Raw genomic sequence first — 14591 nt, forward strand, 5'->3', positions numbered from 1 at the left:
CTGCTGGATAAATGCTAAACTGAGTCTTTGGGTTAGGGTATTAGGCAAGCATGCAGGTAGGGTTATAGGATTGTGTTCGTAACATCAGGTACTGGCCACCTCATCACTTGATTCCATAAATTGACACATTGTGCTGTGGGCAGCAGCTTACGGCCATACCACCCTGAGCACACCTGACCTCGTCTGATCTCGGAAGCTAAGCAGGGCTGGGCTTGGTTAGTACTTGGATGGGAGACTGCCTGGGAATACCTGGTGCTGTAAGCCTTTCATTTTCATGTCATTGAACTGCTTTTGATCCAGAGAAGGGGTGTATTAAAAGACCCAAAGCAGCTGCCCATTAATGAGGGCACATTAACGACATTGCTTTTGGCTGTTTTCACCAATGTCTTGTTCTGCTGGCTGAGGCCACCTACAACACACCAGGGCCAGTGCTGCTGGCCGAGGCTAACTACACCACACCAGGCCCTGTGCTGGTTCCTGAGGCCATCTTCAAAAATCCAGGTCCTGTGCTGCTGGATAAATGCTAAACTGAGTCTTTGGGTTAGGGTATTAGGCAAGCATGAAGGTAGGGTTATAGGATTGTGTTCGTAACTTCAGGTACTGGCCACCTCATCACTTGATTCCATAAATTGACACATTGTGTTCTGGGCAGCAGCTTATGGCCATACCACCCTGAGCATCCCTGACCTCGTCTGATCTCGGAAGCTAAGCAGTGCTGGGCTTGGTTAGTTCTTGGATGGGAGACTGCCTGGGAATACCTGGTGCTGTAAGCCTTTCATTTTCATGTCATTGAACTGCTTTTGATCCAGAGAAGGGGTGTATTAAAAGACCCAAAGCAGATGCCCATTAATGAGGGCACATTAACGACATTGCTTTTGGCTGTTTTCACCAATGTCTTGTTCTGCTGGCTGAAGCCACCTACAACACACCAGGGCCAGTGCTGCTGGCCGAGGCTAACTACACCACACCAGGCCCTGTGCTGGTTCCTGAGGCCATCTTCAAAAATCCAGGGCCTGTGCTGCTGGATAAATGCTAAACTGAGTCTTTGGCTTAGGGTATTAGGCAAGCATGCAGGTAGGGTTATAGGATTGTGTTCGTAACTTCAGGTACTGGCCACCTCATCACTTGATTCCATAAATTGACACATTGTGCTGTGGGCAGCACCTTACGGCCATACCACCCTGAGCACGCCTGACCTCGTCTGATCTCGGAAGCTAAGCAGGGCTGGGCTTGGTTAGTACTTGGATGGGAGACTGCCTGGGAATACCTGGTGCTGTAAGCCTTTCATTTTCATGTCATTGAACTGCTTTTGAGCCAGAGAAGAGGTGTATTAAAAGACCCAAAGCAGCTGCCCATTAATGAGGGCACATTAACGACATTGCTTTTGGCTGTTTTCACCAATGTCTTGTTCTGCTGGCTGACGCCACCTACAACACACCAGGGCCAGTGCTGCTGGCCGAGGCTAACTACACCACACCAGGCCCTGTGCTGGTTCCTGAGGCCATCTTCAAAAATCCAGGTCCTGTGCTGCTGGATAAATGCTAAACTGAGGCTTTGGGTTAGGGTATGAGGCAAGTATGATGGTAGGGTTATAGGATTGTGTTCGTAACTTCAGGTACTGGCCACCTCATCACTTGATTCCATAAATTGACACATTGTGCTTGGGCAGCATCTTACGGCCATACCACCCTGAGTACGCCTGACCTCGTCTGATCTCGGAAGCTAAGCAGGGCTGGGCTTGGTTAGTACTTGGATGGGAGACTGCCTGGGAATACCTGGTGCTGTAAGCCTTTCATTTTCATGTCATTGAACTGCTTTTGATCCAGAGAAGGGGTGTATTACAGTTTTTTCTGATTGCTTAAGCACATTTTTTGTAACTATTGGCTATTTTTGCAAAATTCTACACACAAATAAGAAAACCTGTCACCCAATTATCAAAACATTGTAGTTCTCTTGCAAAAGCGAACACAGCTAGATTAACTCTTCACACCTTCGTAAAAATGGTGTTTTCGTATCAAACAGTACACACAAGCCATCATCTACTAAGCACACAATGCGCCAACTGCACACTCATGGTATGAATACAAAACACATCTGGCTTTTGCTTTCTCTGTGCACAAGCTAGGCCATGTCAGTTTGAGCTCATACTTTTGTCATAGGTCTGTAAACATGGAGGGATCCAAACTTTAAGTACTGGTGTTCATTTACACACATCAAAACAAACACAAGTGTTTATTTCCAAGTATAGGATTATTTGCAGTCGCCATGTTGATTATATGGGTTTCTTGGTCTGCAGTGAACATGCGTCCTCTGCCCCAGCATCTGGTCGTCTAGCAATTCTGTAAAGTAACAATTTCAGTATTTTTACATCTATGGTATTGTTGTGTTTCTCATTAGCATATGGCAGTGCTACAAATCTTAGTGCAAAGTGACTGTACTAACCGATTCTCATTTCAAAATGTCCTTATGATGCTTGCTACAGTGTAGCGGCTCGAGTTAGGCTGAACCCGTCGGCCAGCTTCCCTCAGGGTCATTCCACGGTTGATTACATGGTCCACTATTGTAGCTCTGATGTCATCAGCAATTCTATTTCTTACTCTTCTAACCCTTCCTCTCCCCCCTCCTCGTCCTCTCCCCCCTCCTCGTCCTCCTCTTGTTCCTCCTTGTCCTTGTCGTCCTCTTCATCCTACTTCTTCACCTCCACGTCATCTTCCTCGGCCTCCTCTACTTCTCACTCTTCCTGCTCCCTCAATTGTACTCCACACACAGAGCTTACCTGTATTATAGTGCTTGGGCTGATTGCAAAGTGAACTAATTATCTAAAAAAGTTTTTACATGTGACAGTGTGCCAGACAGTTGGCAAAATAGTGTAAATAATAGCCATAAATGTGTATAGTTTTGCTAGGAGTGCGTTGATCATTTGGAAATTGAGTGTAAAGCAGTGAGTTGTGTTTACAGTTCTGCAAAAAGAGTGCTGTGCAGTGGATTGTAGCTACAGGTTTGCAAAGTGTGTGTTACAAAATGGCAAACTGAGTGCAAAGCAGTGTTTGTGCTTTTAGTTTTGCAAACTCAGTGAGTGGTTTTGCTATAAGTATTAATAGTTTTAGAAATTGTGCTATAAGAATCACAGTTAGTGTTTAAGCATTCAGAAAAAACTGTAATACACCCCTTCTCTGGATCAAAAGCAGTTCAATGACATGAAAATGAAAGGCTTACAGCACCAGGTATTCCCAGGCAGTCTCCCATCCAAGTACTAACCAAGCCCAGCCCTGCTTAGCTTCCGAGATCAGGCGTGCTCAGGGTGGTATGGCCGTAAGCTGCTGCCCCCAGCACAATGTGTCAATTTATGGAATCAAGTGATGAGGTGGCCAGTACCTGAAGTTACGAACACAATCCTATAACCCTACCTGCATGCTTGCCTAATACCCTAAGCCAAAGACTCAGTTTAGCATTTATCCAGCAGCACAGGCCCTGGATTTTTGAAGATGGCCTCAGGAACCAGCACAGGGCCTGGTGTGGTGTAGTTAGCCTCGGCCAGCAGCACTGGCCCTGGTGTGTTGTAGGTGGCCTCAGCCAGCAGAACAAGACATTGGTGAAAACAGCCAAAAGCAATGTCGATAATGTGCCCTCATTAATGGGCAGCTGCTTTGGGTCTTTTAATACACCCCTTCTCTGGATCAAAAGCAGTTCAATGACATGAAAATGAAAGGCTTACAGCACCAGGTATTCCCAGGCAGTCTCTCATCCAAGTACAAACCAAGCCCAGCCCTGCTTAGCTTGCAAGATCAGATGAGGTCAGGCGTGCTCAGGGTGGTATGGCCGTAAGCTGCTGCCCACAGCACAATGTGTCAATTTATGGAATCAAGTGATGAGGTGGCCAGTACCTGAAGTTACGAACACAATCCTATAACCCTACCTGCATGCTTGCCTAATACCCTAAGCCAAAGACTCAGTTTAGCATTTATCCAGCAGCACAGGCCCTGGATTTTTGAAGATGGCCTCAGGAACCAGCACAGGGCCTGGTGTGGTGTAGTTAGCCTCGGCCAGCAGCACTGGCCCTGGTGTGTTGTAGGTGGCCTCAGCCAGCAGAACAAGACATTGGTGAAAACAGCCAAAAGCAATGTCGTTAATGTGCCCTCATTAATGGGCAGCTGCTTTGGGTCTTTTAATACACCCCTTCTCTGGATCAAAAGCAGTTCAATGACATGAAAATGAAAGGCTTACAGCACCAGGTATTCCCAGGCAGTCTCCCATCCAAGTACTAACCAAGCCCAGCCCTGCTTAGCTTCCGAGATCAGACGAGGTCAGGCGTGCTCAGGGTGGTATGGCCGTAAGCTGCTGCCCACAGCACAATGTGTCAATTTATGGAATCAAGTGATGAGGTGGCCAGTACCTGAAGTTACGAACACAATCCTATAACCCTACCTGCATGCTTGCCTAATACCCTAAGCCAAAGACTCAGTTTAGCATTTATCCAGCAGCACAGGCCCTGGATTTTTGAAGATGGCCTCAGGAACCAGCACAGGGCCTGGTGTGGTGTAGTTAGCCTCGGCCAGCAGCACTGGCCCTGGTGTGTTGTAGGTGGCCTCAGCCAGCAGAACAAGACATTGGTGAAAACAGCCAAAAGCAATGTTGTTAATGTGCCCTCATTAATGGGCATCTGCTTTGGGTCTTTTACAGTTTTTTCTGAATGCTTAAACCCTAACTGTGATTCTTATAGCACAATTTCTAAAACTATTAATACTTATAGCAAAACCACTCACTGAGTTTGCAAAACTAAAAGCACAAATACTGCTTTGCACTCAGTTTGCCATTTTGTAACACACACTTTGCAAACCTGTAGCTACAATCCACTGCACAGCACTCTTTTTGCAGAACTGTAAACACAACTCACTGCTTTACACTCAATTTCCAAATTATCAACGCACTCCTAGCAAAACTATACACATTTAAGGCTATTATTTACACTATTTTGCCAACTGTCTGGCACACTGTCACATGTGAAAACTTTTTTAGATAATTAGTTCACTTTGCAATCAGCCTAAGCACTATAAACAGGCCACAGGTAAGCTGTCTATGTGGAGTACAATGGAAGGAGCAGTAAGAATGAGAAGAGTGAGAATCAGAGGAGGCCGAGGGAGAGGACGTGGAGGTGAAGAAGTTGGAGGAAGAGGACGTGGAGGTGAAGAAGTTGGAGGAAGAGGACGTGGAGGTGAAGAAGTTGGAGGAAGAGGACATGGAGGTGAAGAAGCAAGAGGGTTAGAGGAAGTTAGAGGAAGAGGACAAGGAGGAGCAAGAAGACGACGAGGAGGGGAAAGAGGAAGGGTAAGAAGAGTAAGAAACAGAATAACTGATGACATCAGAGCTACAATAGTGGACCATGTCATCAACCATGGGATGACCCTGAGGGAAGCTGGCCAACGGGTTCAGCCTAAACTGAGCCGCTACACTGTGGCAAGCATCATTAGGATATTTCGAAATGAGAATCGGTAAGTACTTTGTAGCACTGCCATACTCTAATGAGAAAGACAACAGTACCATACATGCAAAAATACTGAAATTGTTACTTTACAGAATTGCTAGACGTCCAGATGTTGGGGGCAGAGGCAGAATGTTCACTCCAGAGCAAGAGACCCATGTAGTGAACATGGTGATTGCCAATAATGCAATAAGACTGCGCGAAATACAGCAGCGCATAATTGATAATGACACCATCTTTCAAAATATACACAGTGCAAGCATTTCTGCACTAAGTCGTGTACTTGCGCGCCACAGAATAAGAATGAAGCAAATTTACAGAGTTCCTTTCGAGAGAAACACAGAACGTGTAAAGCAACTGCGATATGACTATGTGCAGGTAAGCTAGTGTCATTGGTTCTGAATTTGGAAGTGCATACTGTAGTGCTGTGCATGGGCCTGATGTGTTGCATTTGTTTTGTCTTGTCCAGAGAGTGATGGAACTAGAAGCAGATGCAACGGGACATGAGCTACTTTTTGTAGATGAGGCCGGTTTTAACCTCAGTAAAACCAGGAGACGTGGCAGGAACATAATTGGACACCGTGCCATCATCAATGTCCCAGGACAACGTGGTGGTAACAAAACCATGTGTGCAGCTATAAGCCAAAATGGTGTTGTTCACCATCATGCAACCATAGGCCCATACAACACTGCACACATTATTGCATTCCTGGACACCTTGCATGACATGCTCACTGTTCAGAGACGAGAGCAGACCCGATATGTCATCATATGGGACAATGTTAGTTTCCATAGGGCTGCTTTGGTCCGCAACTGGTTTACAGACCACCCATCCTTCATGGCACTCAACCTCCCTCCATACTCTCCATTCTTACAGTTTTTGCTGAATGCTTAAACCCTAACTGTGATTCTTATAGCACAATTTCTAAAACTATTAATACTTATAGCAAAACCACTCACTGAGTTTGCAAAACTAAAAGCACAAATACTGCTTTGCACTCAGTTTGCCATTTTGTAACACACACTTTGCAAACCTGTAGCTACAATCCACTGCACAGCACTCTTTTTGCAGAACTGTAAACACAACTCACTGCTTTGCACTCAATTTCCAAATGATCAACGCACTCCTAGCAAAACTATACACATTTACGGCCATTATTTACACTATTTTGCCAACTGTCTGGCACACTGTCACATGTGAAAACTTTTTTAGATAATTAGTTCACTTTGCAATCAGCCCAAGCACTATAATACAGGTAAGCTCTGTGTGTGGAGAACAATGGAGGGAGCTGGAAGAGTGAGAAGTAGAGGAGGCCGAGGAAGAGGACGTGGAGGTGAAGAAGTAGGAAAAAGAGGACGACAAGGACAAGAAGGAGCAAGAGGAGGATGAGGAGGGAGGAGAGGAGGACGAGGAGGGGGGAGAGGAAGGGTAAGAAGAGTAAGACATAGAATTGCTGATGACATCAGAGCTACAATAGTGGACCATGTAATCAACCGTGGAATGACCCTGAGGGAAGCTGGCCAACGGGTCCAGCCTAACTCACGCCGCTACACTGTAGCAAGCATCATAAGGACATTTTGAAATGAGAATCGGTTAGTGCAGTCACTTTGCACTAAGATTTGTAGCACTGCCATATGCTAATGAGAAACACAACAATACCATAGATGTAAAAATACTGAAATTGTTACTTTACAGAATTGCTAGACGACCAGATGCTGGGGCAGAGGAAGCATGTTCACTGCAGACCAAGAAACCCATATAGTCAATATGGCGATTGCAAATAATCCTATACTTGGATATAAACACTTGTGTTTGTTTTGATGTGTGTGAATAAAAACCAGTACTTGAAGTTAACTGACATAGCCTACCTTCTGCACAGAGAAAGCAAAAGCCAGATGTGTTTTTTATTCATACCATCAGTGTGCAGTTGGCGCATTGTGTGCTTAGTAGATGATGGCTTGTGTGTACTGTTTGATACGGAAACACCATTTTTACGAAGGTGTGAAGAGTTAATCTAGCTGTGTTCGCTTTTGCAAGAGAACTACAATGTTTTGATAATTGGGTGACAGGTTTTCTTATTTGTGTGTAGAGTTTTGCAAAAATAGCCAATAGTTACAAAAAATGTGCTCAAGCCATCAGAAAAAACTGTAAATCCCATCGAGGAGTTCTTCTCTGGCTGGCGCTGGAAAGTGTACGACCGTCATCCTCATCAACAGGTAGCCCTTTTACAGGCAATGGAGGAGGCATGTGGAGATATTGACCAGGCATCATGTCAGGCCTGGATACGGCATTCAAGGAGATATTTTCGCCGGTGCCTTGGACTGGAGGATATCGCATGCGATGTGGACGAAATTTTTTGGCCGGACCCAGAAAGACGACATGATGTCCGCTGATTGTCTTTTTTTCCCCTTTTTTTTGTGAAATTCCTATTTTGTGTTCTGACTTTGTCTTGGTTTTGATGAGTGTGAATAAACACCAATACTTGAAGTTTGGATCCTTGTATGTTTACATGACACTATGACAAAAGTGTGACCTCAAATTGACATCTGTACACAGAGAAAGCAAAAGCCAGATGTGTTTTGTATTCATACAATCAGTGTGCAGGTGGCGCATTGTGTGCTTAGTAGATGATGGCTTGTGTGTACTGTTTGATACGAAAACACCATTTTTACGAAGGTGTGAAGAGTTAATCTAGCTGTGTTCGCTTTTGCAAGAGAACTACAATGTTTTGATAATTGGGTGACAGGTTTTCTTATTTGTGTGTAGAGTTTTGCAAAAATAGCCAATAGTTACAAAAAATGTGCTTAAGCAATCAGAAAAAACTGTAATACACCCCTTCTCTGGATCAAAAGCAGTTCAATGACATGAAAATGAAAGGCTTACAGCACCAGGTATTCCCAGGCAGTCTCCCATCCAAGTACTAACCAAGCCCAGCCCTGCTTAGCTTCCGAGATCAGACGAGGTCAGGCGTGCTCAGGGTGGTATGGCCGTAAGCTGCTGCCCACAGCACAATGTGTCAATTTATGGAATCAAGTGATGAGGTGGCCAGTACCTGAAGTTACGAACACAATCCTATAACCCTACCTGCATGCTTGCCTAATATCCTAAGCCAAAGACTCAGTTTAGCATTTATCCAGCAGCACAGGCCCTGGATTTTTGAAGATGGCCTCAGGAACCAGCACAGGGCCTGGTGTGGTGTAGTTAGCCTCGGCCAGCAGCACTGGCCCTGGTGTGTTGTAGGTGGCCTCAGCCAGCAGAACAAGACATTGGTGAAAACAGCCAAAAGCAATGTCGTTAATGTGCCCTCATTAATGGGCAGCTGCTTTGGGTCTTTTAATACACCCCTTCTCTGGATCAAAAGCAGTTCAATGACATGAAAATGAAAGGCTTACAGCACCAGGTATTCCCAGGCAGTCTCCCATCCAAGTACTAACCAAGCCCAGCCCTGCTTAGCTTCCGAGATCAGACGAGGTCAGGCGTGCTCAGGGTGGTATGGCCGTAAGCTGCTGCCCACAGCACAATGTGTCAATTTATGGAATCAAGTGATGAGGTGGCCAGTACCTGAAGTTACGAACACAATCCTATAACCCTACCTGCATGCTTGCCTAATACCCTAAGCCAAAGACTCAGTTTAGCATTTATCCAGCAGCACAGGACCTGGAATTTGAAGATGGCCTCAGGAACCAGCACAGGGCCTGGTGTGGTGTAGTTAGCCTCGGCCAGCAGCACTGGCCCTGGTGTGTTGTAGGTGGCCTCAGCCAGCAGAACAAGACATTGGTGAAAACAGCCAAAAGCAATGTTGTTAATGTGCCCTCATTAATGGGCAGCTGCTTTGGGTCTTTTAATACACCCCTTCTCTGGATCAAAAGCAGTTCAATGACATGAAAATGAAAGGCTTACAGCACCAGGTATTCCCAGGCAGTCTCCCATTCAAGTACGAACGAAGCCCAGCCCTGCTTAGCTTCCGAGATCAGACGAGGTCAGGCGTGCTCAGGGTGGTATGGCCGTAAGCTGCTGCCCACAGCACAATGTGTCAATTTATGGAATCAAGTGATGAGGTGGCCAGTACCTGAAGTTACGAACACAATCCTATAACCCTACCTGCATGCTTGCCTAATACCCTAAGCCAAAGACTCAGTTTAGCATTTATCCAGCAGCACAGGACCTGGAATTTGAAGATGGCCTCAGGAACCAGCACAGGGCCTGGTGTGGTGTAGTTAGCCTTGGCCAGCAGCATTGGCCCTGGTGTGTTGTAGGTGGCCTCAGCCAGCAGAACAAGACATTGGTGAAAACAGCCAAAAGCAATGTTGTTAATGTGCCCTCATTAATGGGCATCTGCTTTGGGTCTTTTAATACACCCCTTCTCTGGATCAAAAGCAGATCAATGACATGAAAATGAAAGGCTTACAGCACCAGGTATTCCCAGGCAGTCTCCCATTCAAGTACTAACCAAGCCCAGCCCTGCTTAGCTTCCGAGATCAGACGAGGTCAGGCGTGCTCAGGGTGGTATGGCCGTAAGCTGCTGCCCACAGCACAATGTGTCAAATTATGGAATCAAGTGATGAGGTGGCCAGTACCTGAAGTTACGAACACAATCCTATAACCCTACCTGCATGCTTGCCTAATACCCTAAGCCAAAGACTCATTTTAGCATTTATCCAGCAGCACAGGCCCTGGATTTTTGAAGATGGCCTCAGGAACCAGCACAGGGCCTGGTGTGGTGTAGTTAGCCTCGGCCAGCAGCACTGGCCCTGGTGTGTTGTAGGTGGCCTCAGCCAGCAGAACAAGACATTGGTGAAAACAGCCAAAAGCAATGTCGTTAATGTGCCCTCATTAATGGGCATCTGCTTTGGGTCTTTTAATACACCCCTTCTCTGGATCAAAAGCAGTTCAATGACATGAAAATGAAAGGCGTACAGCACCAGGTATTCCCAGGCAGTCTCCCATCCAAGTACTAACCAAGCCCAGCCCTGCTTAGCTTCCAAGATCATACGAGGTCAGGCGTGCTCAGGGTGGTATGGCCGTAAGCTGCTGCCCACAGCACAATGTGTCAAATTATGGAATCAAGTGATGAGGTGGCCAGTACCTGAAGTTACGAACACAATCCTATAACCCTACCTGCATGCTTGCCTAATACCCTAAGCCAAAGACTCATTTTAGCATTTATCCAGCAGCACAGGCCCTGGATTTTTGAAGATGGCCTCAGGAACCAGCACAGGGCCTGGTGTGGTGTAGTTAGCCTCGGCCAGCAGCACTGGCCCTGGTGTGTTGTAGGTGGCCTCAGCCAGCAGAACAAGACATTGGTGAAAACAGCCAAAAGCAATGTCGTTAATGTGCCCTCATTAATGGGCATCTGCTTTGGGTCTTTTAATACACCCCTTCTCTGGATCAAAAGCAGTTCAATGACATGAAAATGAAAGGCTTACAGCACCAGGTATTCCCAGGCAGTCTCCCATCCAAGTACTAACCAAGCCCAGCCCTGCTTAGCTTCCGAGATCAGACAAGGTCAGGCGTGCTCAGGGTAGTATGGCCGTAAGCTGCTGCCCACAGCACAACGTGTCAATTTATGGAATCAAGTGATGAGGTGGCCAGTACCTGAAGTTACGAACACAATCCTATAACCCTACCTGCATGCTTGCCTAATACCCTAACCCAAAGACTCAGTTTAGCATTTATCCAGCAGCACGGGCCCTGGATTTTTGAAGATGGCCTCAGGAACCAGCACAGGGCCTGGTGTGGTGTAGTTAGCCTCGGCCAGCAGCACTGGCCCTGGTGTGTTGTAGGTGGCCTCAGCCAGCAGAACAAGACATTGGTGAAAACAGCCAAAAGCAATGTCGTTAATGTGCCCTCATTAATGGGCAGCTGCTTTGGGTCTTTTAATAAACCCGTTCTCTGGATCAAAAGTAGTTCAATGACATGAAAATGAAAGGATTACAGGGCCAGGTATTCCCAGGCAGTCTCCCATCCAAGTACTAACCAAGCCCAGCCCTGCTTAGCTTCCGAGATCAGACGACGTCAGGCGTGCTCAGGGTGGTATGGCCGTAAGCTGCTGGCCACAGCACAATGTGTCAATTTATGGAATCAAGTGATGAGGTGGCCAGTTCCTGAAGTTACGAACACAATCCTATAACCCTACCTGCATGCTTGCCTAATACCCTAAGCCAAAGACTCAATTTAGCATTTATCCAGCAGCACAGGCCCTGGATTTTTGAAGATGGCCTCAGGAACCAGCACAGGGCCTGGTGTGGTGTAGTTAGCCTCGGTCAGCAGCACTGGCCCTGGTGTGTTGTAGGTGGCCTCCGCAAGCAGAACAAGACATTGGTGAAAACAGCCAAAAGCAATGTCGTTAATGTGCCCTCATTAATGGGCAGCTGCTTTGGGTCTTTTAATACACCCCTTCTCTGGATCAAAAGCAGTTCAATGACATGAAAATGAAAGGCTTACAGCACCAGGTATTCCCAGGCAGTCTCCCATCCAAGTACTAACCAAGCCCAGCCCTGCTTAGCTTCCGAGATCAGACGAGGTCAGGCGTGCTCAGGGCGGTATGGCCGTAAGCTGCTGCCCACAGCACAATGTGTCAATTTATGGAATCAAGTGATGAGGTGGCCAGTACCTGAAGTTACGAACACAATCCTATAACCCTACCTGCATGCTTGCCTAATACCCTAAGCCAAAGACTCAGTTTAGCATTTATCCAGCAGCACAGGACCTGGAATTTGAAGATGGCCTCAGGAACCAGCACAGGGCCTGGTGTGGTGTAGTTAGCCTCGGCCAGCAGCACTGGCCCTGGTGTGTTGTAGGTGGCCTCAGCCAGCAGAACAAGACATTGGTGAAAACAGCCAAAAGCAATGTTGTTAATGTGCCCTCATTAATGGGCAGCTGCTTTGGGTCTTTTAATACACCCCTTCTCTGGATCAAAAGCAGTTCAATGACATGAAAATGAAAGGCTTACAGCACCAGGTATTCCCAGGCAGTCTCCCATTCAAGTACTAACCAAGCCCAGCCCTGCTTAGCTTCCGAGATCAGACGAGGTCAGGCGTGCTCAGGGTGGTATGGCCGTAAGCTGCTGCCCACAGCACAATGTGTCAATTTATGGAATCAAGTGATGAGGTGGCCAGTACCTGAAGTTACGAACACAATCCTATAACCCTACCTGCATGCTTGCCTAATACCCTAAGCCAAAGACTCAGTTTAGCATTTATCCAGCAGCACAGGACCTGGAATTTGAAGATGGCCTCAGGAACCAGCACAGGGCCTGGTGTGGTGTAGTTAGCATTGGCCAGCAGCATTGGCCCTGGTGTGTTGTAGGTGGCCTCAGCCAGCAGAACAAGACATTGGTGAAAACAGCCAAAAGCAATGTTGTTAATGTGCCCTCATTAATGGGCATCTGCTTTGGGTCTTTTAATACACCCCTTCTCTGGATCAAAAGCAGATCAATGACATGAAAATGAAAGGCTTACAGCACCAGGTATTCCCAGGCAGTCTCCCATTCAAGTACTAACCAAGCCCAGCCCTGCTTAGCTTCCGAGATCAGACGAGGTCAGGCGTGCTCAGGGTGGTATGGCCGTAAGCTGCTGCCCACAGCACAATGTGTCAAATTATGGAATCAAGTGATGAGGTGGCCAGTACCTGAAGTTACGAACACAATCCTATAACCCTACCTGCATGCTTGCCTAATACCCTAAGCCAAAGACTCATTTTAGCATTTATCCAGCAGCACAGGCCCTGGATTTTTGAAGATGGACTCAGGAACCAGCACAGGGCCTGGTGTGGTGTAGTTAGCCTCGGCCAGCAGCACTGGCCCTGGTGTGTTGTAGGTGGCCTCAGCCAGCAGAACAAGACATTGGTGAAAACAGCCAAAAGCAATGTCGTTAATGTGCCCTCATTAATGGGCAGCTGCTTTGGGTCTTTTAATAAACCCGTTCTCTGGATCAAAAGTAGTTCAATGACATGAAAATGAAAGGATTACAGGGCCAGGTATTCCCAGGCAGTCTCCCATCCAAGTACTAACCAAGCCCAGCCCTGCTTAGCTTCCGAGATCAGACGACGTCAGGCGTGCTCAGGGTGGTATGGCCGTAAGCTGCTGGCCACAGCACAATGTGTCAATTTATGGAATCAAGTGATGAGGTGGCCAGTTCCTGAAGTTACGAACACAATCCTATAACCCTACCTGCATGCTTGCCTAATACCCTAAGCCAAAGACTCAATTTAGCATTTATCCAGCAGCACAGGCCCTGGATTTTTGAAGATGGCCTCAGGAACCAGCACAGGGCCTGGTGTGGTGTAGTTAGCCTCGGCCAGCAGCACTGGCCCTGGTGTGTTGTAGGTGGCCTCCGCAAGCAGAACAAGACATTGGTGAAAACAGCCAAAAGCAATGTCGTTAATGTGCCCTCATTAATGGGCAGCTGCTTTGGGTCTTTTAATACACCCCTTCTCTGGATCAAAAGCAGTTCAATGACATGAAAATGAAAGGCTTACAGCACCAGGTATTCCCAGGCAGTCTCCCATCCAAGTACTAACCAAGCCCAGCCCTGCTTAGCTTCCGAGATCAGACGAGGTCAGGCGTGCTCAGGGCGGTATGGCCGTAAGCTGCTGCCCACAGCACAATGTGTCAATTTATGGAATCAAGTGATGAGGTGGCCAGTACCTGAAGTTACGAACACAATCCTATAACCCTACCTGCATGCTTGCCTAATACCCTAAGCCAAAGACTCAGTTTAGCATTTATCCAGCAGCACAGGACCTGGAATTTGAAGATGGCCTCAGGAACCAGCACAGGGCCTGGTGTGGTGTAGTTAGCCTCGGCCAGCAGCACTGGCCCTGGTGTGTTGTAGGTGGCCTCAGCCAGCAGAACAAGACATTGGTGAAAACAGCCAAAAGCAATGTTGTTAATGTGCCCTCATTAATGGGCAGCTGCTTTGGGTCTTTTAATACACCCCTTCTCTGGATCAAAAGCAGTTCAATGACATGAAAATGAAAGGCTTACAGCACCAGGTATTCCCAGGCAGTCTCCCATTCAAGTACTAACCAAGCCCAGCCCTGCTTAGCTTCCGAGATCAGACGAGGTCAGGCGTGCTCAGGGTGGTATGGCCGTAAGCTGCTGCCCACAGC

General features: G+C 47.0%; 1 protein-coding gene, 6 non-coding genes and 14 pseudogenes across 7 annotated transcripts; 5 read left to right on the forward strand and 16 right to left on the reverse strand.

Moving 5' to 3' along the window:
* Positions 1–145: 145 nt before the first annotated feature.
* On the forward strand, positions 146–264 carry LOC148104999 (5S ribosomal RNA). Its single transcript, XR_015718863.1, has one exon. It is a non-coding gene; the product is annotated as a 5S ribosomal RNA (ribosomal RNA).
* Positions 265–654: 390 nt separating this feature from the next.
* On the forward strand, positions 655–773 carry LOC148105000 (5S ribosomal RNA; annotated as a pseudogene).
* A 390-nt stretch (positions 774–1163) lies between these two features.
* Positions 1164–1282, forward strand: LOC148105001 (5S ribosomal RNA; annotated as a pseudogene).
* Positions 1283–1671: 389 nt separating this feature from the next.
* On the forward strand, positions 1672–1790 carry LOC148105002 (5S ribosomal RNA; annotated as a pseudogene).
* A 1419-nt stretch (positions 1791–3209) lies between these two features.
* On the reverse strand, positions 3210–3318 carry LOC148105003 (5S ribosomal RNA; annotated as a pseudogene).
* A 390-nt stretch (positions 3319–3708) lies between these two features.
* LOC148105004 (5S ribosomal RNA) lies at positions 3709–3827 on the reverse strand (annotated as a pseudogene).
* A 390-nt stretch (positions 3828–4217) lies between these two features.
* LOC148105005 (5S ribosomal RNA) lies at positions 4218–4336 on the reverse strand. The gene has a single exon (XR_015718805.1). It is a non-coding gene; the product is annotated as a 5S ribosomal RNA (ribosomal RNA).
* A 740-nt stretch (positions 4337–5076) lies between these two features.
* Positions 5077–6374, forward strand: LOC148105006 (uncharacterized). The gene is made up of 4 exons (XM_087838360.1): positions 5077–5212; positions 5243–5489; positions 5575–5857; positions 5949–6374. The coding sequence occupies exons 1-4, from the start codon at positions 5077–5079 to the stop codon at positions 6372–6374; spliced, it is 1092 nt and encodes a 363-aa protein (XP_087694486.1).
* A 1982-nt stretch (positions 6375–8356) lies between these two features.
* LOC148105007 (5S ribosomal RNA) lies at positions 8357–8475 on the reverse strand. Its single transcript, XR_015718806.1, has one exon. It is a non-coding gene; the product is annotated as a 5S ribosomal RNA (ribosomal RNA).
* A 390-nt stretch (positions 8476–8865) lies between these two features.
* LOC148105008 (5S ribosomal RNA) lies at positions 8866–8984 on the reverse strand. The gene has a single exon (XR_015718807.1). It is a non-coding gene; the product is annotated as a 5S ribosomal RNA (ribosomal RNA).
* A 389-nt stretch (positions 8985–9373) lies between these two features.
* Positions 9374–9492, reverse strand: LOC148105009 (5S ribosomal RNA; annotated as a pseudogene).
* A 389-nt stretch (positions 9493–9881) lies between these two features.
* On the reverse strand, positions 9882–10000 carry LOC148105010 (5S ribosomal RNA; annotated as a pseudogene).
* Positions 10001–10390: 390 nt separating this feature from the next.
* On the reverse strand, positions 10391–10509 carry LOC148105011 (5S ribosomal RNA; annotated as a pseudogene).
* A 390-nt stretch (positions 10510–10899) lies between these two features.
* Positions 10900–11018, reverse strand: LOC148105012 (5S ribosomal RNA; annotated as a pseudogene).
* Positions 11019–11408: 390 nt separating this feature from the next.
* LOC148105013 (5S ribosomal RNA) lies at positions 11409–11527 on the reverse strand (annotated as a pseudogene).
* A 390-nt stretch (positions 11528–11917) lies between these two features.
* On the reverse strand, positions 11918–12036 carry LOC148105014 (5S ribosomal RNA). The gene has a single exon (XR_015718698.1). It is a non-coding gene; the product is annotated as a 5S ribosomal RNA (ribosomal RNA).
* Positions 12037–12425: 389 nt separating this feature from the next.
* LOC148105015 (5S ribosomal RNA) lies at positions 12426–12544 on the reverse strand (annotated as a pseudogene).
* Positions 12545–12933: 389 nt separating this feature from the next.
* Positions 12934–13052, reverse strand: LOC148105016 (5S ribosomal RNA; annotated as a pseudogene).
* Positions 13053–13442: 390 nt separating this feature from the next.
* Positions 13443–13561, reverse strand: LOC148105017 (5S ribosomal RNA; annotated as a pseudogene).
* Positions 13562–13951: 390 nt separating this feature from the next.
* LOC148105018 (5S ribosomal RNA) lies at positions 13952–14070 on the reverse strand. Its single transcript, XR_015718699.1, has one exon. It is a non-coding gene; the product is annotated as a 5S ribosomal RNA (ribosomal RNA).
* A 389-nt stretch (positions 14071–14459) lies between these two features.
* LOC148105019 (5S ribosomal RNA) lies at positions 14460–14578 on the reverse strand (annotated as a pseudogene).
* Positions 14579–14591: the final 13 nt, after the last annotated feature.

The sequence above is a fragment of the Neolamprologus brichardi genome, chromosome 3, assembly GCF_056152115.1.
Source record: "Neolamprologus brichardi isolate AB-2024 chromosome 3, ASM5615211v1, whole genome shotgun sequence".
Lineage (NCBI taxonomy): Eukaryota > Metazoa > Chordata > Actinopteri > Cichliformes > Cichlidae > Neolamprologus > Neolamprologus brichardi.

Excerpts from the sequence above, each read along its gene's own strand:
- LOC148105006 (XM_087838360.1), top strand. The coding sequence starts at position 5,077 with ATGTGGAGTACAATGGAAGGAGCAGTAAGAATGAGAAGAGTGAGAATC. Across the intron at positions 5,213-5,242 it reads TGGAGGAAGAGGACGTGGAG|GTGAAGAAGCAAGAGGGTTA; the intron begins GTGAAGAAGTTG and ends GAGGACATGGAG. Across the intron at positions 5,858-5,948 it reads TGCGATATGACTATGTGCAG|AGAGTGATGGAACTAGAAGC; the intron begins GTAAGCTAGTGT and ends TGTCTTGTCCAG.